General features: G+C 37.9%; 1 protein-coding gene across 6 annotated transcripts in view; it reads left to right on the forward strand.

Moving 5' to 3' along the window:
* Positions 1 to 27,823, forward strand: part of FTO (FTO alpha-ketoglutarate dependent dioxygenase) — a 252,510-nt gene that overhangs the window by 98,129 nt on the left and 126,558 nt on the right. For all 6 annotated transcript variants that reach the window (XM_075765643.1, XM_075765644.1, XM_075765640.1 and 3 more), the window contains one exon: positions 13,809 to 13,933. In XM_075765643.1, coding sequence (XP_075621758.1) covers positions 13,809 to 13,933 — 125 coding nt within the window. The remainder of the gene's footprint in view (positions 1 to 13,808; positions 13,934 to 27,823) is intronic.

Genomic DNA, 27,823 nt, shown 5'->3' on the forward strand with positions numbered 1-27,823 from the left:
TTGTTTTCATTAATGTGTGAGGGGTGGGTGCCAGGCAAGGCTGTTCACAAGGCTTAAATAACTTATTGTAAAAGTGTCCTAAAGAAAGCATATTTTGTCTCCATACCACAGTTGTTTAGCATTACTCTTGTGCATCCAACCGACAGCCAGTTTGGCAATGGATTTTTGTGTGTCGCTTGGTTCTTTTGACCTGTGATACTTTTTTCTTTCTTTTTTCTTTTTTTTTAGCTGAGCTAATGGATTCACCTCAAATAATACAAAATGAAGAAGCTTTTCCTCTTTCCTTTCCTAATATCCTAAAAGTAGTAAACAAAGCTGGAACTGCTCTTTTCCATCCCAAACCCTTTACATAACAATTTACCAGTTGCTGTTTGCATGTTGGTGTAGAGATTTAAAATTAAGACTTTCTAAAAATGTCATATTGAGTTAGTATGCTCAGTGCGTTTAATCAGTTTTCAAATGAACAAAGTATAACCTTTTAAAATGGTTTCAAGAGTTCTAAGTAAGTCTTGTGCTGTTCTACCTGTAGTCATTGATGTATGGAGGAAAAATACTGTTGAAATCATACGAGTTATTTTGGTTTTGATTATCTAGAATTGCTCTTGAGTCCCAAGATTTCAGGTGATTTCAAACCCAATGCTGATTTCTAATTTGTGGCTGGCATCTGTAGGTTTTTTGTAGGCCAAAAAATTGGAACTCATGCTCTTAAGTGCTGCACTGTGTCAAAAATTGAGCCCTTTTCTTGGGATATCTCTGTTCAAGTTGTTTGCTTTTATAATATTTGGTTATAATTTTGACCATGAATGCAATTTGATTCATGTCTGGTTTTGACACACAGATTTATACCAGCACACGAAAAGAGTATATACAAGCGGTTGTAATCCATCTGATGTGATGAATTTGATCCAGGAGAGTTGTATGCAACAGTTTCTGTGTGCGCACTGAATGTGTAAGCGTGGAGTGAACAAGGCAAGGGGAAACGAGTCTCTCTAGAAGACGAAGCAATAATACATGCTTATGCTTATCAAAACAGAGCACCGTCCTGCATACAGCACATTGTAGCTTAGCGGCAATAGTACTTTTTTGAGATTGTGTTAATCAAGATAGAAAATTGGGTTTTGTTTGCCAGTTTGCAGTTGAAACAAAAATAGGGACTTTCCTGAGGTGAAAACTCTTCAGTGTGAGCTTGAGTTCATAGTATTTGGTTGCTGTATTTTAAAACTGAAATGTTGTGACCAAAATATGTTTTCTCAAATGATTGTCAAACTATTTTTTTTCCTCATAACAACTGCTATGCTTTTAGGCTTTGGACACAGAAATTTTATGTCTTCATTTCTAATTTTCTTACAATTCAGCTGAACTTTCTGCATTCTTTTCATAGGCATTATGTATAGAGAGCAATCTGCTGTATCTAGTGACCTCACTGGTATGAGAATAACTGATTTGACTAGTCATAGAAGTTTAAGTGGGATAATATTTCCCAACCTTGAAAGATGATTATTTAACACTCATGAACATAATAATATAATAACATTTTGCTATTAGAGTAGTTCTATCTTTTAGTAAACATTTAAAAAACATTTTTGTGAAACAGAAAAAATAAATGTGTAGCATTTTAAGAGTGTAAATTAGTACAACAAATGTAGGTCTTCCAGTATGCAGTCTTCTTGACCACAGAGGAGTTGATGAATGTGAAAAAATAATCAAATATTGTTAAAAGGAAGCCCATATCTTAATGAAAATGTTTTAGCTTATTTTTTCATAATCTAAAGTTATCCCTGAAAATTTGATATATATATTTAAAAGTTGTATGCTAACATCTTAAATAAAAAAATTTAAAAGGAAAACAAAAAACCAAACAAGACCCCCACAAACTCCAGAATCCAAATATTGGAGAGTCTATTTTTTTATCAAATGATATGCTTTTCTCTTTAAGAGAAATATTTATATATGCCATGGTAATAGTTTGTATGATTGTTCATGTAGCCTGTACGTGTGGACTCTGAATGCTGCGAAGTGCGACTTGCTCTATAGCGTCGTGTTAAAGCAGGATGTGAAGTAGATAGACGGTAACAGAAAATGGAGATTTAGAGCTCCAGTGTAGCTCCTCATGATATATCTTTAAGGGCAGAAGGTTTTGTATGGGAGCACACAGGTCAAACCCTCCTCCACAAACTGCTATTTTCCATTTCTGCAGCAACCCAGGAGATCCAAGAGCTTTTTTAGGTTAGCAGAGAACATCTCCATTGTAGCATGTACTTGCTACGCGTCTGTTAAGGATGCTTGGCCAGTTTATGTTAATATATCCATCCTTGACGTTGCTTTAACTTTTACTAGTGGATTAACTGATCCTTCTCAAAGAGTGCAGAGGTGATTAGTCAGCCACCTTTGACCTCTCTGTTAAGTTGGACTTTGCAGCTGAACTTGAGAACCCATATCTTATTTCGTGCTCCTATAGAAGGAGACATTGGGGAATGGCAAGGCAGGAGCTGCGAATGTCGCGGTGTGGTGTAACAGAATACGTTGTTACAGGGTGTCACAGAGTAACAGTATTTTCTACATACCACATCCTGTTGTCATCCTTTGTGAGCACATCGTGCAAATGTCATATTTGTTGAATTGCCAGAATCCTCAGCACGTGACTTTTGTTTCAGAGAGTAATCGATGTGATATATTCACAGGGATCTGTTGATCACGCTGTTTGTTTTCTTCGTTAGGCACATGAATCATATGAAAGTTTATTTTCTCTGATTGACTGCTGTGTCATTATTGAAAATTGTGTATATAATGATTTTTGATATAGTGAAGCTTTCAAATAGTTGGCCATTCAAGCTTTAAATTCTTTCTCAAGTATTCACCTATAAATACTCAAATGTTCATGGAAAATGAATATGACAAACTGACAACATTTAGAACTTGATTAGACTCTAAATAAGACTGTTTACTGAAGAAGTGACATGAAGCAAATTTTGAAGTTTTCTTAATTGATTTGCTTTGCTCCTGAACTACTTCCTTGTTCTTTCCTTGTGTGTACTTTTAATTGTTGGGTTAATTAGTTGATAATCTTTCTTTTAAGGATGAAGAACGAGCCTTTTATTTTCTTTCTTCTGAGGAGATAAACTAATTACTGAGAGCTTTATTGCTCCCTTCCTAAGAGTGTGAAACAGAAGCAAAAATTCTTCCCCAAAATGAAGCGAAAACAAACCCATATGGGATATCAGGGAATATTAATGGAAGAACAGTGGTACTTCAATAGCATGGATAATGAATATGTTGATATTTGTCATATCCATATAGCCATAGCATTGGATCTCCCTGATGAAAGGAAAACATGGGCAGAATCCAAATCTAAAGTCCAGGAAGTATAGAGTATAGCACGGTCTTTTACTGGAACACAACATTTTCAATAGCGTAATCAATAGCTGGCTATAGTTTCCTTTAACAGGTTTATGAAGTGTGGCGTTACAGATATATCACATTCAGAAGAACAATAAATAGCAAGAAATGTTACTGAGTTCCTGGCATAGTGGAGGGTCACAAGAGGATGGAGACCCTCTGTGGAAAGTGACCTGTCCTCGGAAGGGGTGGAGGTCCACCCGAATATACCATGGGTTAGTGCTCCAACTCCTTGATGGCATCCTCCCGTAAAGTGGGATGTGACAAAAACTGGGACGGCAGGTGTGCTGTCTGTGCTGTACCCTGGTCTGTGTGTATCTGTGTAAAGAGTATATGGGCAACCACACAGAGGATTAGGCAGAGTTTACTTTCATTTTAATTTAATTGAGGAGGAGGGTTGGTTTTGTTCTGGAAAAAAGCGTACGTTCTTTTGAGCCTACAGGTTTGTAAATTTGGGCAGACGTATTAATTATGAAGCATTGCCTTATTTGTCATTGTAGATGGACCTGGACTACTGAATTCATTTTGCAATTATCTTTTTTCTTGTAAGTGTGAGATTTGTGTTGCCTGTATATACTAGTATAAAACATATTCCCCTTTATCACTCATAATGGGAAATCAGTGTCCATATGTAGGTGGTATTTATATTTAGGTGGTATTTATATTTAGGTATTTATATTTATTTTTTTTACAGGATTATGTAGCTTTGTGCTTTAATAGGTCAGGATGACGTGTGCAAAACTTTGTTCCTAAAATAGTCTGAATGCAAGAGAAATAAAAATGAGTAATTGTCTGCCCCCCCACACCCTCAATGGCAGGCCATCACCTTTGCACGTATGAAGTGCCCAGCATGTGTTTTTATGTAAAATTATAGTTACATACTATAACAAAACCAGAGGAGGAGAAGGCACTGAAATCAGATTGCCTACTTTTCAGTTGAGGAACAAGCATCATAACTTGCAAAGAAGTTTATTTCCAAATGCTGTTTTGATCATCAACCTCTAGTACTGGGTGGTGGTGTCCTCCTTGCTGCTTGATAATACCATGTTCCCCATACATTATATATATTCAATATATCAGGTTCCTATGCTCTTCCTGGGGACGTGTTCAAAATTCTTTTTCTGTCCCTTTTGCCATGACCGCTAGTATTACCACTGCACTTACAGATTATGAATTTTAAATCTACATAAAGGTGTGCTGTCGTGTCACTGGGCGTAATGAAGCTGTTACTTGAGCCAAATGTGACAAAACTTCATTTTTGAAACAACGTGGCTTGAGTCCCATTCTCACAGGGATGACCACAGACCTGGTGCATTTATAGTACTGGAAGGATGATAAAGGCTTTGAAAACCTTATGTCATTCGAAGATACGTTTCAGCTGTATGTGGTTATCTTGCATATATATCTTGCATGTGTACTAAATTGCTGTTCCGCTATGGCATGCGTCTTAAAGCATGCCCGCAGGCACTTCTGGACATAAGTGGCTTGCTATTTCATTCATAAGTGCTTGCAACTTCTTCATTCTGCACTGTTTAACCCATTCTGTAACTTGGCTTTCTGTGGTTTAAATTATTTGAATAAAACTAACGCTATTGAGAATATGTCCCAAACTGGTGTACAACTATATTTTTTACTAGACATTGTGCTAGGAGGTGGTGTGGCTAAGGCAGTAAGGGGCTTGATAGCAACAGGTAGTGGCTTCGGTGATGGGAGAAAAATATTGGTGTTCTTGGTTTTTCCATACTATACTGATACTAAGATGTGCTGTTCGAGGCAATCTGTAAAGTGACATGTAATTAAACACTAAAAGAGAGTCGCAAATAAAAATGCAATAATGACTTCAGAATCAACTCACTGTTTTCCATCTTTCTTCATAGTTTGGGGATGTTTAAAAATAATTTTTTGTGTTACCAATAATACTGAGTTTAGTGATTCCGGTTTGCATTTTGAGAACTACAAGGACCAGGTGTCTAGTTTTGGACATTTTGTTGTCCGTAAATATTTTAAGAAAATCTCATATGTAGCTTAGTGTATTGGGGCTTCAGTATAAATTAGATGAGTCAAAGCAAAGCCTTGCTTACATGTAGAATTACTTCATTAGAATCAGTAAAATTATATGAGTATTTAACTCAAACTAGAGTTCATCTGAGTGTTTGTGAGGCGTTATTACCTACTTCTGGCTTTGAAGCCCATGGTTTTTTTCCCCCTCCTCCCTTCTTCCCTCCCTCCCTCCGTAAATTATTCATAATATCTGATGATGTTAATTGTGATATGCTAAGAAAATTATAGGGTATGCTTTTGTGTTCTTTTTGAATGCATAAGATTATTTGTTGTATGATTGATTCTTCAGTGCTTATTAGAACTGCATGTACGTGTTGATGATGAAAATTCTGTCTGCTGGCTAAGTGAACTTGTGCAGGTCGTACTTGGTGTGATTCAGTATTGCAAAACGTAAGCTGTCTAGAGTGCACGTTGGTGAAGTGAATCTTGTGTCACATCTTAGCTCAACTGATTTCTGCAATAGTAAATAATCACTGAAGCATACGCTGCTGCGCAGTCTTCAGAACTTAAGTGATCAGCGTAACTACTGTTTGCATGTGACCAAAATGGGAAAAGGGAGGTGTATACAAAGGAGTGAATTATAACAAAGAACACTTTCTGCTTCAGTTCTTGTTCAGAAAACATATGTTCAGCCATGCAGGCAACAGTTGGGGTAAAGACACACTGTAGGTTTGGAGACAAAAGGCGTGTTCTTTTCTTGCATTCACAATGTTTTCAAACATATTCACTTGTTAGGGACTAGCCTGTCAGCTGGATCTTCTTGCAAGCGTGATTTCTTTTTCCTGACTTCTTTCAAAAGCTTTTTCCCCACAATGTTTTACACTTCATATAATCCACTATGCATGGTAGGCCTGCTTCAGTCTTTGTGCTATTGATGATTCAGAGGTGGAGGGGCCATGCTCTGGGAGAATGTGGCTAAAGGGTAACCTTTCGCTCACCCATACATCTGAAGATGCTAAGCCACTCTTATTGCAAATATCTTGAGTGGTTTGGTTGCTCTTTCTCGATGAGATGGGTTATACTTCACCTTTAGAACGTTGCCAAACTGATTAGTGCAGCAAAAATATTTTGAAAGTGTTTTTCATCTTTATAGGTTTTTTTTCTTTGTAGCTAAGTATTGAAACTCTTTCAGAGACCAATCATAACTGCATTGAATCATCCAGTAAAAAAAAGGTTGGGTTTTTTTTTTTTCTCCACTGGAAATTCATTCAGTTTTGGCATGCCAGAGTAACCAAAAATTATTTGGTCATTACTTCTGTTTGGATTCCATTTTCTTAAATATATGGTTCAAGACCCTAGTATAAATACGCTTATATGCACATAAAGGTAATGGTTATTTCCAAATAAGCTCTGCCTGGTTTAATTTATGACCTTTAAACTCATATAGCTAGAAAATGTACTGCTTTAGCTCCACAGGTATAGTTAAATGGTATGACTTTCTAGTGTAGACAAGACCTAAAATTTCTTTGGAAATGTCTAAGTGATCTACTCTCTGTAGGTTTTTCTAGGTCGAGCTACTCATCTATCAAGTCAGGTATTCATCCTTTGTTGTCAGCAGTGAATACCTCAAAGCGAGACAGCACTCCCTACGTTTTAATGCATGTAGACTTGTATATAGAGCTTAAGCATATGTCTGACTTTAAGCTTTCTGCTCTATAATTGGGTAATGTACTTGCTTAGTTTAGATGTGCACCGTTGAATATAACGGTAGGGGAGAATATATAATCTTTGTGGCAATGGTTTCACACCAGAAACTTGAGCCTCCATTCTTTTTACTCTAAAAAATACAAAAATGACGTATCTTTCATAAAAATCAGTATTCCTTTATATTTTATTTAAATACAGACATAATACTTGACTCAGACCAACTGCTTTAATGTTGGAAGTGCTCTATCAATAACCAGAACGGTTTATGGAGTTTTATGCTGGCTCGTGGATTATTCATGTATTCTGTTGGAGTACTAATAGTGTTAGCTGAATTCAGTAGCCTGGGAAATTACCACTGATGAATGTCTAATGATTGGGATTTCCCACCTAAGGCCCTTCAGACCATGAGGATCATTTAGACAACTAGCAAATCCACCGACAAGAAAACTCCATGTAAATATTTTCTAATGGAAGGTGCCAGCAAATATATCCTTGCCAACATATGTCAAAAGTGCCAGAAGATCTGTGAAGATGGGGATTAACTTTTTAGCACTGTCATCTTAAGAGCCTTGACAGGGAAACATTATTTAAGCGTTTTTCTTTGACTGTGTATGACTGAAAAGATGTTAACGGTAGATAAAACTAATATAAAGCAGTTAATGATACTGACATATATTCCAAGCCTGCACCTCTTTCTTTTCATTGAGCTCTGTGTCAGACATCCTCGAGAATACTACAGCTTTAAAATAAATTGTCCTTCCTTCTGAAATGAAATTTGATGATTTGTCTCCAGTCTGATAAAAGAAAGCACATGCTAGTATATTGCTTCTTTTCAGGAATTTTTTGTTTTGTTTTATAGGCTCTTTAAAAGTAAATTATGTTTTAGATGTTGCAGTGACTTCTCTGACTCTCAGGAAGAAAACAGTTAATAATAATTTCTTTCCTTTCAGCTCCCACGAGCCTACCTTCGTTGTACAGTTTGCATATAACAGCTAGTAAGAGTAGAATGTACTGAACCTTAAACAAATCTATTAGGATCACCATGGCAAGAAACTGGGAAAATGGCAGGAAAAACGAACAATGATTTTGTAAACTCTCCAAAGGTCAGAAAAAGGCTTTCAGTAAGTATGCAGAGGCTAGAAATCAAATCCCATTTCCTATCATAAGAAACCAGTTGTTTTAGCAGCAGTGGTTAATGTACTGTATGTGAAAGATTTAAGACTAGTTGGAAAGCTTTGCTTCTGTTTTATTAGGCTGCTATTGAAAAGCCAACAGCATAACTTCAACTAGGTGCTTTGAGATTTCTTAATGGGCTGTCAAGGGCAAGACACCAGGTCTGTGCTATACTAGCTCTTTCCTGTACATTAAAACAACAGGGGCCAAATGATCATATACAGAAGTATGAATTACTTGATGCTTTCTCTGTTCCATATGGTCAGCCATGTCTTTGGCAATTAATCATGTACCGAATCAGTTGAGTGCTCTCTGAAGCATTGAAGTCAACATTTAGTTGTACCTGTGCCAGTGGGGGCAGTGGGGGTTGCGAGCGTAAAATAGCAGGATGAAGAGCTGCTGGCGCCGAAGCCAGAGCAGCTGGCTTCTATAAACAACACTTTTTTTCCTCTTTACCGTTTTTTTTTTTTTTACTTTCTTTGACAAACACAAGCTATTTTTCAATATCATCCAAAACATGAGGGTTGCTGAGTGAAACTGTGATATCTGGCATAGTGGATTAATAAACAAAAGGCAGAGAATTGGGTTTAATGTGCCCAAATTACTGGGTGATAACTTAAACCATACTGGCTGCTTCCATCGTGTCAATGAAAATGGGTGCATTTGCTCATATTTTAAAGTAAAAATTTTAGAAGTAAAGAAGAACTGAGCAGTGGTTTGTAAGCAATGACTAGCTTTTTTATCACATGGAAGTTATGGCATGTTAAATTAACATGGCTTAATAGATGTCAGGTTCCTGCCCCCCCCCGGTGTTCTAGTTTTACAGACTTTCATCAGGATACTTTTTGCACTGAGAGCAAAATAAAGCCACAAAAACAATAAGATACAGAATGGCATTTAAAATTTTAGCCCTGCTTACAGATTTTACACTTTATTTTTCCTTTCTGTATTAGTTATTGATTATTGAGAGATGACTGCTATATTAAAGTGGAAGTGGTTAGTAAAGATTCAGAAGCTTATCCTATTTAAACTGGTGGTGAGTAAATTAAATCTTAACTCAGGCTGAAAAATCTGATTTGTTGACCCAATAAAGTGGGACCAAGAGACAAACTGTCCCAAGTGCCACTTTAGTTCAGACTGAAGGCTAATTCGTTTGACAGAACACTAGGCTTCATGTCTCCAGCTATCCCATGTTTCTAACCTTAACTCCCGGAGAGGTCTGTATTGAAGGGAGGAAAATCTAGCTTTAAAAGAATAAAAATGTACCAGTGTGGGTTTTGGAGTGTTTAGAGGTTGCTTTTTTTGGTTGTTTGTAAAGATGTCATGGTATTCACCCAGGATACAAGCAATTAAGCAGGGTAGTGACCTATTGATGTTGAAACATAGTTTCTTCTGCTGTGTATCTTAAGAAAAAAAAATATTATTGTGATCCTGTTACAATCCCGAGGTTAGCTTTAAGACTCATAAAAGGTATCTAATTTTGAGCGTGTGTCCTGGGTGAATAGTAAGACTTGAATATAACAGTTTCTATTCAGTCCTGTGCCACTGATGCATTTTGCCAGTGGGTATGAGAGGAATATTATATTGGTCTCTTAAAAATCTCCTTAGTACTTTTCTTTCTTACATAATAAGAGAAGATGCTCTGGTGGCTGTTGCCCGATATGTCAGTAGAGCACTAGATATAGTTCTGCTGCTGTACCAGGAGGAAGGTAAAGGATATAATTTCATAAATAGCGTCCTTAACATAGAAGACTGGATTGGCAACCGCTACATATACGTGTATATAGCTTTGGGCTTTCTTGATAGGTAGGTTGTGCGTTTGTTTTTAAGACCATGCCATTGGGGATTTATGAGGAAATGCCCTAAATACATTAACAGATCTGTAAGGAGAAACGGGGAAGATTTGCTGAAAATCTTAACAGTGCTACTTAATGGAGAGACATGCTGGCCAATGAGACAAGAAGTGGCTTCCCCCGAGCGATAAGCAATTTGCGTAATCTCGTTGCTTAGGTTGTCCAGGATATGTTTTTCTAGCTCAGGAAGCTGAAGAAAGAAAGTTTCAACAATTTGTAAACATTACCACCCTCAAGAATCTCTGTGAACACAAGGATGAGATAAGACAGGCTGTAGGGCTGGTTACGTTGTTTATTTATTCTACTGTCCTGCAGTCCCAAGTGTGCTGAAAAACACGGAGTCAGTGTTGAGTCCAGTTCAGCAATGTGAAGTCTTCACTCAGCGTTGGGTCTCTGCAGACAATTATCTGTCATTAAAGAACATTAAACGAGTTGAGACACAAGGTCAGATTTTCTTTGATGGGATGTGCAACTATAGTGATGTTCAAAAGAAGGTCATTCCTGCCCTTTAGAGCAGGGGTGGTATCGGCTGGGTTTCTGATGGATTTTTATCAGTGTTGATGTGAGGAAATGGCTTTCCCAGCCGATAACATCTTTGACCGAGTTTCTTGAACCCTTGACCTTTATCAGCCAAGGTATATATTGAATCCCCTTGTTAAAAATAAATCCCAAAACGAGTTACATAGAAAAGAAAACTTTCAAAGGAAAGTGTTTTATAATATCATTTTGCCCAGAATGCTGCTTTATTTGTTACAATTTGGGATTTTTATTGAGATGATAAGAATAGCAAGCTATTAAGAAATGCCTCTATAAAAGCTAAATATCAAGCCCTGCACTCACGTTCCGGGTAACCTCACTGCCCTCAGCACTCTTAGAAAACAAGTAAATCAGTTAAATTGCTATGTATTGCTGTTGTATGTTTCTTAATAGTACTATTTCACCCTCCAGGTAGCTGCAACTGTGCTCACAGGACTCAGTAAAGAAGTGTTTATGATGTCAGTGTCAAACTATGAGTTTGACTTGAACTGTGTACATCACCACATAAATGCAAGGTGTTAACAGAGAGCTGGGGCAATATAATTGTTCTCTCAGTAAAAATTAAATTATGTTCAATTTCCAGAATTAATAAGTTGCTGTAGATGGAGGGGGCTTTAGCACGTGGAATGCAGTACCGAAGTTGCAATTTGGCCAGGCCATCGAATTCATACAAAAGCATTGTGTAATTGTGAGTACTTGGAGGAGTGCTCACCCATTTTTCTCTGACTGATAATACTCTAATCACATCCTCTTTGCATCAACCTTAACTCAAAATTCTTTAGGAACTATCAGTTCTCCATGCTCTACACTTTGGGAATCACTTATTTAGGGGCTCTTGATGTTTGTTGCCCGCAAATCACTATGCTTTCAGCATAGTGAGGCGTAGCATCATTAAACTTGGGGCTTTTCTGCAGTCTTGGAGAGAAGTAGACTTCTCCACTATCGCCAGTGGATTTCCCTACCCCGTTGTGATTCATAAAGCCATCCAAGGATTCTGAAAGGGAAATCTTGGGGCACTGTGACGTAGCTGTATGGCTACAGTCTGATCATCTACAATGTTTTAGTGCTCTGTCAAGTCTTGCACGTGGTAAATATAAAAGTTAAAGCCTTAATAGATATATTTATTCTGAATGACAAGGTGTGTTATTTCACATCAGTTAAAGAACGTGTATCTCTCTGACTCATGTGAGTATGTGCTCGTTTGCTGAAGTCCTCTGTCAAATCCTGCTTTAAACTGCGCAGTTGCTGGAAGTCAGGCTGTAAGAGCAGGATTGTTGAAGTTGGCAGATATTAGAGCTTGTGGAAAAGATGTTGTAGGTCAGTGCAAGGGAAACCCGTGTCAGGGAGTCCTTATCTGAAAATACTCTCCGGCTTTTTGTTTGCTTTGTAATGTCAAAGCAGGGTCAAGAATGTGATCTGTATAGACAGTTTTGAACATTTGGAGTTTTTACAAGAAAATGTTGTTTTGGGGTTTTTTTTATGTGTAAGTCCCATATGATGGGATAATGCCTTTTGGTAGGCCAGCTGGTTGAGCTGGGAGGTGGGGACGAAGGTGCTGTTTAGTCTTTGTCATCTGATGTTGGTGTAATGAAATTATTTTCTGTCTCTGTGAACCCTGTTATGCTTGTCTCTTGGAACCACCATGGTGGTAGCTATGTCACTACTTACTTTTACGTAGCTGAAGACGTGTATAATCTGCATATTATTCCTTCTTGGGGGGGGGGGGAAACGGGGACCAAAACCAACCTGTCAGACCAAGGATAGATATTTCTATTTTCACAAGCTGAAGAGAACAACCACTATTTATCTCACAGAATGCGTGGAGGAATTTTAGTGGTTGTACATTTGGGCAGGGCAGAATGTAACGTGTAGGTGATGTTGAGGAGGAGGCAGCTATATGCCATGTCTTTTTGTCATGGTTTTCTTATAAGCGAGGTCATGCTGGGGGCAGCAAATGCAGCTCTTGGCGATATTTGAATTGTGTTTTCAAACTCAATTCCATAACTGCTCAGGTTAGAAACGTATTTTTTGCCTCCTTTTCTGTGAAAAAACTAGGTTTGTGCAAACATTGTGTCTGTTCAGTCATCTTTCCCAAAAGGAAACTTTGATACGTTTGCAGAACACGTGGCTGAAGGTTAGCATAGCAAAGATAAGTGAAAATCAGTGGTTGGTTAAGGCGAGAAAGGCAAATACGGTATCTCCTCTGAAGGAAAAGACTACAGCATGGACTCCAGATCTCCGTGTTGTGGTTGGACTGCTGCACACCAAGTCGGCACACGCACATTGCGTGACCATCGGCATGTGTCGTTTCTTTCCCAGGTTGGCAGGTGTAAGGAAGCATGGGGGAAAGATGACGAGAGAATGGTGGGCAAGTTAGTAGTTGAGTGTAAAGATGGAGTTGAGGGAGTTAGGAGTTAGCTTGCTGGGTGCATGAAGGATGATAAGATGACCTGCAGTTTTGTTACATCAACATGTCGACACATTTGGGAAGGCCACTAACGTTTGGTCTGCAGAGACTGAGTGTGATTCTACTCCACAATGACTTAAATCCATTGCATATATTTGTGTGTACAGGTTTTATATATATATATATATATAAAAAAGCAATTTTTAATTTATTCCACAAATGAAAAAAGGTTTTACTAGTTGTTTACTTGAAATATTTCACGATAAAGAGAACATGGGGACGTCATCAGAAATTCCTTTCAGAAGATACAATACAAACAGATATTTTCTACTTTAGCTTCACCAAGGATCAAAGGGGAGGGGAAAATCCCCCAAAAAACACTGTATTGAGGGAAACATTTCTGATAGGATTTGATAGAAGAAAATATTTAGAAAAGAAAATTACTGTGTCTCAAGAAAATGAGAGCTAGAATGCACAATGTCTTCTGTTACTTAAAGCAATGAGATTTTAAGGTTTACCTTATGTGCCATGTACATTGATTAAATACCAAATATATGGTGGCCATTTCTAACCATCATTTACTGTATTGATTTGTCAGCAGTGGAACTGTAATAAAAAAAGCTATTGATTTACTGTCCTTATTTGCTTATGGGCTTTTTATTAATTTTACACATTGTTTCCTATTTCTAGAGTATAATTTTTATGTGGGGTGGTTGTTTTTTTTCCCCTTTAAGACAAGCCTGGTCCTCTCTGAAGTTGGAAAAGAGGAACAAATTGAGGAACAAAGGAATGAAACCATCAACTGCTTCTTGCTAGCTCTTACTGAACGACAAAGGCTGCGTAAAGAATGGACAGCAAGGTGAGAAATTTGAGAAAAATAGTAAGATACTAAAATTAGGAAAACTACGTAAAATATACTCCTATAAATCCACTTGCAGGGGGGGGCAAGTTGATATTTTGTTAAAGAAAACAAAATTTTTTACTGTTCAAATAGTATTTTTCCTTGAATGGAGTAGTCCATGTTTCTGCTTCTGATTTCAGAGTTTCTTTGAGGGGTAGAATGCTCCCATATTGAGCGTATCTAGTGCAATCTATTGATAATAACATGATAGGCAGCATACGTATTTGAGGACTGCTATCACCCTAAGTGCCCTAAGCTTTTCCTATGTTGCTAACAGTAGGAACAATACTCCTTGCTGGCATGCCATGCTAACAGATGCCCATCTTGTCCGCTTTCTTCATGATCCTCACATTTTCTTGTGGTGGTTTCCTGGTGTTAGCTGTGTTGTGTTGGGTGACATTAGCATCAATGGACGTATTGTGAGAGTTTGTGTCGTTTGGCTGTTTTATTGTACTTGAGTTCTTAAATTGAACTCAGTGCCATGGGAATAAATCAGGTGATATTCACAATTTTAAAAAGTTGTTTATGTTTTTATTTGAAAAAGTTTATGCTACTGGAGTGTAGTCAGATGAATGCATTTCAGAAACTACAGATACATCATACTTCTGGTTCATTCAGACATATGTGAATTCCAAAAAGAGAATTTCCACCATATGCCACCTTGTGTCCTGCTCTTCAGCTGCTAAATGAGTTGATGTCACCTTTCTTCACATCTATTTCTAAAAGCTATAGATTTGTACTCATTTAATAATCTCTTTCCTTGTTTATGATATTTACATAAAATATCTAACAGTCTTTGACTTTTCCTTTTTTTCTGCCAAATATACTGATTTCCTTTAATGCCAAGGAGATGTTCTGTGCCTAAAATTAAATACAGTTTTTAGTCAAAAGTATTTTTAAGTGAGATTTTGTTAATCCAAATTAGCGCTTAAATGGCACGATTTTTTTACCTGCACTAAATGTTCCAGTTACAGGAGTTCTCCTGTGTTTTGTTAGTGGATAATGTTGGAAAGTTCCTGAAAATTCTATGAGAGTTGGCTTTAAAAAGTTAATTGTAGATATTGGATCTGACACTTGAGTGGTTTTGCTGTTCCCAGTAATTACAGCGGGTGGACTTGAAGAACATTGTAGAAGCTTTAGATAAAAATCAAGCATTGTTACATAGTAGCAATTATTACACAAATTAGAGGCTGTGTTTTATAAATCTGCTTCCTTATGAGTGTGGAATGTTTATTTGTATACTAATCAGTCAAGATCTCAGAGTGGAAAAGAGCTTGGTAAGGTGGGTCTATAATATGTATTGTCATGTGGATTTTGTTTCTTCCTTTTTGAGAAATTAAAAGGATTTCTGTGTGGGGTTTTTTTGCCCTCCATAACTATGCTTACTAAATAATGCAAATGGTTTGGCTACATCGGAAACGGAGGAAATCACTTAAGGTTTTTTTGTGGGACACGTGCACCTTTGTGGTGAACCGGAATAGAAAGGTTCCCAGAGACAGGAAGAGGCTAAACAATTCTAACGCGTGGGATATCTTTTTAGTGTTCGTTTAATTTAACCGTGATTTCCTAATATTCAAAGTCATGAGGAATCGGGGCAATCGGGACTCATTTAAAAGCAACGTGGTTACAGTGTTTCTGGCCTCTGCTCGCGCTGGAGCCAGTGGTGCAGTTGTAGACCCAGTCTGGTCTCTGGGACAGAAACCCTTGGGTGAGGGTGGGGGAGGCACAAGCAGACAAAGTGCAGGCCGCCTTAAAACTAAACACCTGAAAGAAAATTTCAAGAGCATTGTGCCTTGAAAGTTCTGAAAGTGTCCTTGGAGTATTAAATATCCATAATCCTTTTTCTTTCCGCTTGATGTTTCCCATCCTGGTGACCTATCCGAGAGTCTCATCCGTGTGATCTGCATAAACAGACTGTTACCGTACACCTCACTTTACTTCATCAAAGCTGCAGCTAGATGTCTGGAACGAAGCACTGGCTGTGGTAGCCGTCAAGCATACGGTGGTGAAAGTTATAAAACGTCCGCCGTGGTCCTAGCAGGACTGCCCATGTTTTAGAGATCAGTCTATTGTGTACTTTGGAATTACATGAGAAAAATGTGCTTGGACAGGAAATAATTAGCACTTGTCAAAGGGCAGGCAATAGGTTACAGTACTTTACTTTCAACAGGCTATCAGGGGATCAGCTAGATTAGATAATAGAATTTTTATCCTCTGGAAGTTAAATACAGATGACTCTAATTACCTTACATTGTGCATTAGAGAGCACATTATGAACAGTACAACTTCAAGAAATTTAGGTCAATGAAGGGAGGGCAGCTGGCAAAAACTTTACTCTGCACTTGGTCTTTATAGAATTATGTAGGCATTCTGTTCTTTCGTGGGCTTTATTTGTGGTGTTGAGACCTTAAATTAAAAGAAGAAAAAAAAAAAATCTGTGCTGGGAACTGTTAACGTAAACTGGTTAAAATTTTAGAAATTTAACCTTTCTCAGAGAAAGGCATGTGAACTGTTTTGATATGCATCCTCTGGGTTAAAGCATGCCCTTGCATTATTTGCTTTAAGTTATGCCAGTGTTTCTGCACGTTAACGAACTGAAATTACTCTTAAAGTTTTTATTTCAGCTCCACAGTCCAAAACACGTGGTAGTGCTCTTAGCGTTATAGCTCACCGTTTCGTATAGTTTTGACTCAAAAGATGTCATCAGTACCTTAAGTATCTGAGCAGCTCTTCTAGGGATTCAGGTTGTTCTCTGTTGAGTGGTAGTGATCCAAAATACTTCAGGTAGGACTTGGTGAATGTCCTCGAAGTGTTAACAGAAACGGTCCAGAGTTTCCAAAGCCCGGGATTTGTTTATACTGCATGGTAGTGCCTGATGGACAGGTTGTTATAGCTGTTAAAGAGCTGCTCTAGCCCTTTGAACTGACCCCTTCTTGACCTCTGCTTATAGAAGGTCACTGTTCAGCTTATCAAGTGAGGGGAACCTCAGAGTCTACTGTAACAAATGGAGGGTAAAGGGAACAGCTGTGAATCTTGGACTAACCATGCGAACCTATATAGACTTTTTAGGGTCACTGTATGATAATGAAAATTGTTACCAAATTATATGGAAATTTAACAGCAATAGTGGGAAAGAGAGGGTGGAGTCTAATGCATTGGGTTTGATAAATGAAGTGTGAAGTTACCCATCTGGCTCTAGACAGCCCTCTTTTTCTCTACGAAAGGGAAACATTTAAAAATAACCATGGTACATCTAGAATCAATGACCCATACAGAGAGCTGGAATAGATCAAGATTTAATGGTGGCTGTGGAAGAAATTATCATTTGAAAAGTGAGACAAAGGATGAAAAAGTACAGTTCAATATCTGCACCTGATTCATTTTTAAAAAAGGCCTTCATATTTTCACCTCATTGATGATGCTATTGACATTTTTTATTTTACTTTTTAACTGGAACCAGAAAAGTTCTGTCCTAAACGGGGGAAAAAAAAAAACCAAACCCAAAAGCACTTGAATTTCAAGAGAGAATGTTGCACTTTTTCTGATCAGTAAATGCCCAAGAGAACTGGACTATAGTTTAATAAAAATTTTATCTCTTATTTCTCCTAATGGAACTTGTACCGTGTTATAATAATATTGTGTGTAATGCTTGCCTGACATACTGCGCTTAATTGCTAGCAGGTTTTTTTCTATATTTTTCACATATATTAATATATTCACATTTACTATCAAACTCTTTTGTCATCAATAAATCAACAATAGATTAATTTAAAGGATAATGTTTAACTGCACTGAAATTATTAACCACTAGAAAAAAAAATAAAATAAAAACATGATTAGTTAAACCATTACTAAAGTAAGTCTTTTTCGTGCAAAAATTTTATTAGTCCAAAGTGGTTTTATTATGATACAGACTCTGCTGTCCATTTTGCTACTTCCCTCAGTGGAATTGCACTGTTTCTCTTATGGGAAATTTAGACAGGTAATGGAAAATGTGAACTTTTGGAGAAAAACATAATGAAGTGGAAAGTTTGATAAAAAATAAAATTATTTATGATGGCTGTATTTTCATAGTTGTGCCACTTAGCTAAATTCTAAAATCTTAAGTTCTCTCTAAGTCATCATGTAATGACAAACTGTCATAGTGAAAACAGAATGAACATTCAATAAATAATTTGGACCAAAGTAAACACAAAATTCTTCAGGTTCATCAGACAAAGAGCGGAAAAGTGTTAATTGATTGTATCTTGTAAGAATCAATAGCTTAAAACCTTGCCTCATTGAAATAACACAATGAAAAAAATCTATTTTATGAAGTCATTCTACAACCCATAACATCTTGTAGATCAGATCACTGTGTATTTTTACAGTTGTTATATTCTTCCATCTTTGTGCAACATTTCAAGAAAGAACCTCTTACTCATGGCAAATCATACAAGTTTTGGGTTTCAAGTCAAACTCGAGCTATAATTCCTTAGCATTTTTTGCCTTTGTCAAACCCCTTCTTAGGGCTCACAATTTTGACAAAACAATGTAAAGGTATCTGGTTTGGTTTCTTCCTAGCTACAGCGAACACTTATCACACTACGGAGATAGTCTTACCTCTCAGCAGTGAAATCTGGATGTGGATATTTATATAGGAATTTAAATTATAAGTACATAGTGTGACAATTGAGTCCTAATCTGTGATAACACTGTTCGGTTCTACAATAAGAACAATGAGGAATATGAGAGCAGAATCCTAAAATAGTATGCATATTAAATGAGATATAAACAGAAAGATTTTTATATATTTGTTTTTTCTGTTTTGAAGAAAACGTTTTGGGTTTTTTTTCTTATGCCTCTTTATACCTTGGAATTTTAGATCATATCTAAGTACGTAATTGAGGTAGATTTTACTTTTTAGCTCCTGTAGGAGAAAGTGATGTTGACGTAAGAAGGAACGTACTTCCTTCTGTAACAGAGGAAAAGTCTATGCGTTAAGAAGTTGGCATGGGCTTTTGGGAAAATTGGAGCAGTTTTTTTCCTTCTGTCACAGATGTTGTGTATTTTTCAGGAACTCACTAAATGCTTGTTTTTAAATGAAAGGCGGTAGTACCGGTTGAAAGATTGTTTGACAAATACTGAAACTTTTACACTCTCACAGGCCTGCCGAGATGATAAATATATGAAATATTGCGAACTCTTCAGAAACTAGTGCAATGGGAGCTACACTACTTCCAAAGATTTAACAGACAAATTTCAGAGATATCAAAGTCTGACAGAGAGAGGAGGGAAGCATTTGAGTTGTTTAAAACCTTTGTGGTTGTTTTGTGTAACATTAGAATGACAGATTGTATTTTTTCATGTTGAGGAATCCGGCGTCTATGTTTCTGAAATTAGTAAGATCTCAGTACATGCAGCTGCGTCGCCTCCAGTGGGTTTTCTGTAACAGTTGTCCCTTCCGGACAATACGGGTGTCAGCTGGAATGGGTGCTTGGTTAGTTAGCAACAAGCATAGACAAAAATTTTGATTCATCATTTTGGAAGTCACAGGGAAAAAAAAAAACAAAACCATTATATCTGGATTCCTTGATATTCACATTTTGTATATGTGCGTGTGTATGCTCTTTAAAAGAAGAAAATTAAACTGTTCAGCACCCGGAACGTAACTTAAAACAGTTTTTCAGAAAGTAAATGTACATTGTGGCTTAGCTGGTGATGCTGACTACTGTATGTTAAGCAGGAGGATGCTTTGAGGCAGACTGGAAACCAACCTTGCAGCTTTCAAATGAATGGAGAAAACACTGTGACTTCAATGAAGTTGTCAGGTCTCCTGCTGTAGTTATGCTTAGACATCAGCTGCCTTGATTGACCTTTGACTTCTCTCCAGTTGCTTATTACCAGTCGTCTTTTGCTTCTCGTGACCCTTCCTGTGTTCCGCCTCTGCCTTTCACCTGTGTTTCTTGTGTGGAGGAGTCTTTGAAGCAGCCAAGCTTGGGATCAATAGGTACAAGTGCTCTGCAGAACAATGGAAATGCTGCTTGATTAAATGCTGCTGTTTAACCACCACTATTATTTCCTTTGGAACTGTCTTGACCCTTTACCCTTGAAAAGACTTTGTGTTTACAAGCTGTGGCTACTTACAGAAACTGCTGCTTCTTACCTTGTGATGTCACTACGTACACGGCAAATATGGTGCAAAAAATGTTATTTGGTGTAGGGACTTAAATGGTATTATAGGGCGGTCTAGTAAAAGTCGCAGAACTTCAGCTCTGTGTGTGGCTTTCATGTGTGTCACACCCTTTCGTTAAGGCACTTCATAGGGATTGTTTACTCTGAGGGTTTACTTTATCATTTTAGTTTAGTTTGAATGCTCCACTTCTGAAAACCATAAAGAGATGCATCATCCCGTACCTGAATAACTACTGAGTCAAAGTCTTTGACGTTTCCCTTTTTTGATTTCATGCTTTACTTCTTGTTTTGTTAGACGGATTTTTCAAAAGATGACTCAGTGACACTTCCAAAACTGACACAAATTTAGTCCTTATTTATAGTGCAATTAAAGTTTCCAAAACAAAAAGTGATAAAGAATTTTCCCACTCTGAGTGCATTTGATGATTTTTAATTTTTTTCCTTTTTTTTTCTTTTTAGTTTATTTCACCTGGACAGCCTTTTAAAGTCAGCGTGGGTGACATTTCCTTATTTATGTAAGCTTTCATGATTGCAGTACAAGAAAGATAGTTAGTGTTGTTTTTCCAGTGGTTTGACAATGATTTGCTTACTACCACTGGGAGATCTGAATGCTGGAAACAGATTATTGCATTTCTAGGCTGCAGGATACTGGAGATTGAATAGATCACAGAGGTGACAAATTTATAATCTGTGGAGACAAAGTGTTAGCCACATCATCAGACAGTTGAACCGCAAAGTAGCGTTAGCATCAGCTGTCATCATTCCTGTAAGAGAGAATGGTGTCTGCCAGAGGCAGGGGAAAAGGAGAAAAGCCAGGAGAATTCAGTGTGGTGTACAGTGCTCTGCAGCTGCCTGTGTTAGCTAAAGACCTGGTGTTATAAACTAGAGAGAAAGTCTGACTGGTCCGGAGAATGAAAAATTATCATAGATTTATTTTGCTCTATCCACTGAGGTTTTTCTTCTGCAACATCAATCCATACTTTCCTTTGCCTTCATCAAAATGTGCTCATGTCATGGTATGTAGCATGTCCATAAAACTACTCGCAAACTTAGTATGAACTGAAACTTTGCCTAAAACTAGACATTTAGAATTAAGCAAGTCTAAAGATAAGGCTTCTATTATTTTACAGAAGAGAGAATCCTATCCAAACAGGACTTTATTGTTAATGTAGTTAGTACCATTATCATCACAGCTTTATCTGTCATAAAGCTGAACTAAATAAATTTAATTTGCAGGATCTGTGTTAATCTGTACACATTACCACTTGTGCTGGGTTTGACTGGGATAGAATTAATTGTCTTTGTAGGATCTGGTACGGGGCTGTGTTTTGGATTTGTGCTGAAAACAGTGTTGATAACACAGGGATGTTTTTGGTATCGCTGAGCAGTGCTTACACAGAGCCAAGGCCTTCTCTGCTCCTCACCCCACCCCACCAGCGAGTAGCTGGGGGTGCACAAGGAGTTGGGAGGGGACACAGCTGGGACAGCTGACCCCAACTGACCAAAGGGATATCCCAGACCATATGATGTCATGCTCAGCGTATAAAGCTGGCGGAAGGAGAAGGAAGGGGGGACGTTTGGAGTGATGGCGTTTGTCTTCCCGAGTTGCCGTTATGTGTGATGTAGCCCTGCTCTCCTGGGGATGGCTGAACACCTGCCTGCCATGGGAAGTGGGGAATGAATTCCTGGTTTTGCTTTGCTTCTGTGCACGGCTTTTGCTTTACCTGTTAAACTGTCTTTATCTCAACCCACCACTTTCCTTACTTTTTCTCTTCCAATTCTCTCCCCCATCCCAGCAGAGGGGAGTGAGTGCTCAGTTGCTGGCTGGAGTTAAACCACAACACCAATGCAGACAAAAGAAGGTAACATAAAGGGTTTACCTAGCCAAATGGTGTGTTTATCGTGTCTTGGCATGAGTGAGCAGATGCTTACACAAGCTCATGACTTAAGTCTTAAATGCTGTCAGCCTTATGTTATTAAAGTTTTTCCTCATATATGAAACTCGATGTCTCCAGGGACTGGTAATGAAATACAAAGCCTTTTGTTTTCAGGTCAGTGGTTCAAATGTGGTTCAGGTAGGTAGTGCCAAAGATTGTTCCCGTTGGGCATCTGTGTTTGATGGCCTATGCAAAATGCATTGGTTCTCCAACCCTAGTAGGCAGGTGTGTATATCACAGAGAGCAACTGTTACAGCTGACGCTAATGGGTACCCTTGCTGGCATTTTCAGAGCAGCCAAAAATTAAATGGATGTAGAAACTGAGCAAGATGCTGTCCATGCTCTAAGCAGTCTAGACCATGGTTGTGAAGTAGTGATAAGCCAATGAATATCATGGCTGACTGTGAGGAAAAGAGGATGTCAGTCTGTTGCATTGCTCTACAGTTTGCTTGCACTAAAAGTTATGGTAATGTACACATAATCATATGCTGGTGAGAGTGCCATGGTAAATTACTGGACAGTGTCAACAGCCTTGGACGAGAGGGAAGTGCTGGGAGGTCAAAGAATAGGTTGGAAATGTATCAATGAATCAGAGAAACTAAGATGAACCGGAGAATACAATTAGATTTACTTGCTTATTTTCACTACTAGTGACATCTTTGGGGCATTTTAACCGTTTAATTTGGCTATATTATTTGTTCTGTTTATTTTGTCTGAATTTTCAATTCTTAATGTATCATTCCTGTGAAATTTTTAAATTATAAACTATGATGATGTTTAAAATAACTAAAAAAGGAAGTTGGCATTTCTTAATGTGCTGTAAAAGCAGAGAAATTTGGAACCTGCAACATAGCATGCATTGTTTTCATATTCTTTGTCTTATTTTGGTCAATGACAGCAGCCCCAAATGGGAGCAGTGATTAAACCATACGCAATAGTAGCAGAAGAAAATCCTACTATAAGGTACTTGAATAGCTTAGCCAACTGAGAACATTTCTAGAGGTATGCAACACACCAAATTACTGGTAATTCACAATACTCTTATTTTCCTATTGCTGTATTCTAGAGATTATCTAGCCTGGGTTGGTGGTGGAGCTGATACAGGACTTAGGGGAGAGAAGGGTTAAAGTAACATTGGTGGACATCAGTGATATAATTAGAAATTGAGAGAAATAATTGAAATGAAAAGGTATCTTGAGATGTATCAAAAAGATTAACTGAGAAGCAGGCTCTCAAAATGCAGGGTTTGTGGGAGAAGCTAACAACAGACTATCGAGTATTAAAGTAAAAAGCAGTAATACTAGGAGAAAAGGAGATTCTGTTGGAAAAGGAGAGTTTGGAGAATTTTAAGAGCTACTGTTAAGAGAGCATTCCACTCTTTCTACGAAGGTAAGCTGAATGGATCCATCAGTTATGCCTTGGATGTGCTGGAGGTAGATTTAGCTCCAAATTATACTGCAGGGCATTTTTTGTACAAGTTTAGACAATAGTTTTAAAATTTTTTGCTAGTTGTTTTTAGGCAAGTTGACATTTTCTCATTTTTATTTTCTCATATTTCATGATGTCAACATTTGGTCTTTCTGAGTTCTGAAAAGTGTTCTTATCAGAAGTATTTTTGACCACCTTGTAAAGGTGGATTTGATCAAGCGCTCAGGAGATGAAAGGCAATCAATGTATCCACTCCACCATAGATGACTTGCTAGCTGTACAACATGTTTATTGTAAGGCATAGTTTACTACATATAAGGTGTAATTATTTTACATTAGGCCATCCTGAAAGCATTTTTGGTATTTGCCCTTCTTTGTATATTTGGAGATATGGATAATTCCCAAATCCAGATGTGTGTGTGTTAGGGATTGAGGGGGAGGTTGGAGGAGGGGAAAGGAGGGGAAGAGAGGGATTTGAGAGGTTGAGAGGGTGCAATGTTGGAGAAGGTCTTTAACTGTTTTGCTTGCCTGTAGGTGACACTGTTGCATCGTTTATCTCTATATTTTCACCTATCTTGTCCAGGGACAGCAAAAAAAAAGTTTCATTAAAATAATTTGAGAGAGATTCAAACAAATACATTACACTAATGATTCCCTAAGCCTTGACTAGAGTAGAGTCTTAGATACAGGTAGATGAATCGCATATTCTCCTTCCCAAAGATGGCAGCAGTTTATAATATTATTTCTGCTTAACTAGCTCACTAGCATTGCATCTTCAGTTCAGTATTCCCTTGACAGGCAAGATGCTAAAAGGATTGCTCTGCATGTTTCTAAAGACTAATGTAATAAACCAAGATGATAATACACTGATGAAAAAAAAAATCTTAATTTGCTGCTAAGTTATGGCAATATAAAGTTAAAATGTTTTTCTTTGCTCAAGTAATTTAAATTAATAATGTGTGCCATTAAGTGAAATCTCGCAGAGGATTTTTTTTCTTCTTTGCTGTTAAGTATGCTGGCTGCGGAGAAAATGAAATATTCTATGAGGCTTGAGCAGTCATCTATCTCTAAGCTACAGCGTGCCTGCTGCCAGATGTTCAGGTGCTGGTGCTGCTGCTTTGACGTGTATATCTCTCCCAGGCAAAAAAAAACAATATATACATCAGTCCAGGTGCAAGGTGGCCTTGCCAGCAAACCTGCCTCCTCCTAGCTGTGACACTCATCCACTCCCCGTCAGAATGTGTACGTTAGAAGGGGATTGTAATTAACCCCTGGAAAGCACAGGTTTCACTAAAGTGATGTGCACAGTAATGATATTGTTAGCTTCCTTAATTTCCAGTTTCACCATCAATTATGCCATGTGTTTCATCCAGTTGGTGCTACCCTCCCAGTGTTAATTATAACCTACAAGACTGTTACAGTTAATTTTATGGCAAGCATATTGTCTCTTCAAGGCTCCACAGCAGCTCATAAATTATCTTGAAGGTAAAATGTAACTTGGGGAACTAGTTATGAAAATTCCATCCATCTCGCTTAGGAGGTGCAGCTGCTACTGTCAGCTGCCTCGCTGCTGCATTGTGAAGGAATTATGGTGGGTCAGGTTGAGGAGGCTAGGCCCAGGCTGTCACCGAGGAGAAAGGCTGTCCTGGCCCTGTCAGCCAAGTACCTTCTGCCGGTCCCCGGTGGGTTCGCGTTGCAGGCAGTAAGAGGCAGGCGGTGCAGGTGGATGGTCCCCGAGCTGTCTCTATTCATTACTTTACAGAAACTTGTTTTAGGTAGGCAGGTACGGAGACCTTTTCACTGTTGTCATAATGTTAGGCATCATCTGCAAAGTGCAAGATAGATAACTCTATAAATAACTCGCTGTTCCGTTGGGCTGGGGTAGTGGAGAAAAGATGATTAGCACCGTAGACGCAGATGAAATAGCTCGCTGGTTTGTAAAATGACTCTTAGTTTAATTGTAGCAATAGCTTGGTTTAGAAGAGCACATCTGTTCGCTTTTATTTCGCGTGCACAATACGAGGAGGTGCAATTTCACTGCTAAGTAATTTGCGTTGGGAGTTTCACATTAAATAAATTAGCATGGGTTTATATTGGAATTATTTATGACATCTTTGTGTGTGTCCTGTTATGTTGTGATTTTTTTTATTATTTTGCTGAAGGAATTGCAAACACTTGTTTTCTTTAAAAGAAGAGGGAGAAGAAAGGAAAAAGAAAAATAAAGCAACCCACCGCTCAGAACAATGAGCTCGGCATTCAGTGCTATTTATATTTTTGTAGTACACTTGTATTATTATTGCAATGACTTATTCTGCTCTTTATAGTAAAAATACAAAACTACCTTAAAAATACAATGCCTTATTCTGCTGTCTCTTCCTTTAATATTTTGTATTTAATATTTTTGTAAATGCTGTCAAGCTTTGGGTGTTCCTTTTAGAATGAAACCTAAAGTACAAATCAAATTTCCTGAGAGGCTTTTTTTCTTCCACTCTTTTACCTTTTGAAAGGGCTTCTGTGTTTACAGTGTTGTTTCCTAACCTCATTTACAGCTGGGAGGGCATACGAGAAGGAACACTGAAAGCTGATACTTAACGCATTTCCATAGGCAACCGCTGTGCAGATGTGAATGTGCAGACCCATTGTGAATGAGTAAATGTCGCGAATTCAATTGAGGAGAAAATGAACAAACACAATAATGAAAACCAGCAAGGAAAATGCATCTAAACATATATTGTTCATTTGTTTTGACAGTCTTCATTCAGTTTCGATTATTTTTGATCATTCATTATACAGGGAAGAAAAATTATTCAAAATAATGCTGACTGTATAAATTGGACCTTTTATATGTTTGCCAAGTAGGGGGAAAAGGCTGATTAGAGAGTGCAAATTAGTACACTTCTAAGGTATGTTCATTATTGCTTTTCCCTTGGAATTTACAGTAAATATGCCTTGTGGTATCTTTTAGAGGCCCGTTCTTTTCCCAGAGTCAACAATACACATTTCGGTGTATTTCAGAGAAGAAACTCCTACGGACGAGAATCCCGTATTCGTTTAGTTTATTTGGAGGGAAGGTGTGCATTAGGCACAGCCTTGGGCAAAGCGAGGTGTGAAAACAGGATCACCTCAAGAGCAGACCCAGAGGCATTGCTCCTCAGAAGTAGAGTTCCTTCTCGACTTCATCCTTTCCTTGCCTCTCCCAGAAGAGACAGGGGAAGAATTGTAACTGATGCTAGCGTATACCGTTTAATGGGGGTTGCTTCACCTGGCCATCTACGTCATCATTTCTTACACTGCAGGATGTCAATTGTTAGACAAAGGTTATCCATCAGTATTGCCAAAACATTCCCTCCAGTATGGGGTGCTCCCCATTTATGATTCTGCATCACAACTGGGAGGTATCTGCAGTTGCTGTAGTATAGTTCTTACTAAATTTTTGCTGAATTTGTGTAGGTAGGGAAGGTTGGGGACAAGGAAGAAGTCTGAGAATTTTAATGTCCCATAAAGGGGTAAGACGACTGCTGTACATCCAAAAATGTAACATTTTGCTGAAAATTGTGTGAGTGTATCTTGATTATCATTGTTGTCATCGTCTCTTCACCGATTCATTTTACACCATTGCAATAGTCCTGAGTTCAAGAGAGTTACTCTTGATTTAAGTTAGTGTAACTGAGAAGAGAATCAGGGCACAGGTGCCGGTAAATATCCTTCACATTTTCTTATGATGGAATCTCAGACTTTTGTGACACTGCTCCAGAAAGACGCATCCGATTGGAAAAGTCTTTATGGTTTGTAATTTGGCATGTAAAATGGTGATTACCAAAGTTCTCTTTTAAATATAAGAAATCTTGTTTATGCATTTGAAGAAGAAAACCTTTTTTCAGAATAAAGTGCCTTTGTTTCTTGGCTTTTGGCCAACTTCAACAGGAAAAACTGCATTTGGAGAGCGATTGAACTATGTAGTATTGCACACTTCTTTTTTGGGAAGATGGATTAAAGTAGTTGTAAAATAATGGGAGAGAGGACAATGTAGGATTTGGATCCAGACCACTCAGTCATCACAGGCAGACACATTTAAAAAAATGTTGCTGTTTCTTGCTTAACATGACTCAATATGGGTTTTTTTATGTCATCAACCCAAGAAGAAAAAGGATTTTCAAAATAGCCTCAGTATTAGTCATTAGATTCCACAAAACATTTGGAAAAAAAGGGGGGTTTATGGCTTTAGAGTCTTATTTATGACATACAGAATTGAGACCTTTTTTCTTGTAAAAGAAGTAAATTAAAAGAACACGAACTCAAATGAAATATG

Source organism: Balearica regulorum, chromosome 13, assembly GCF_011004875.1.
Source record: "Balearica regulorum gibbericeps isolate bBalReg1 chromosome 13, bBalReg1.pri, whole genome shotgun sequence".
Lineage (NCBI taxonomy): Eukaryota > Metazoa > Chordata > Aves > Gruiformes > Gruidae > Balearica > Balearica regulorum.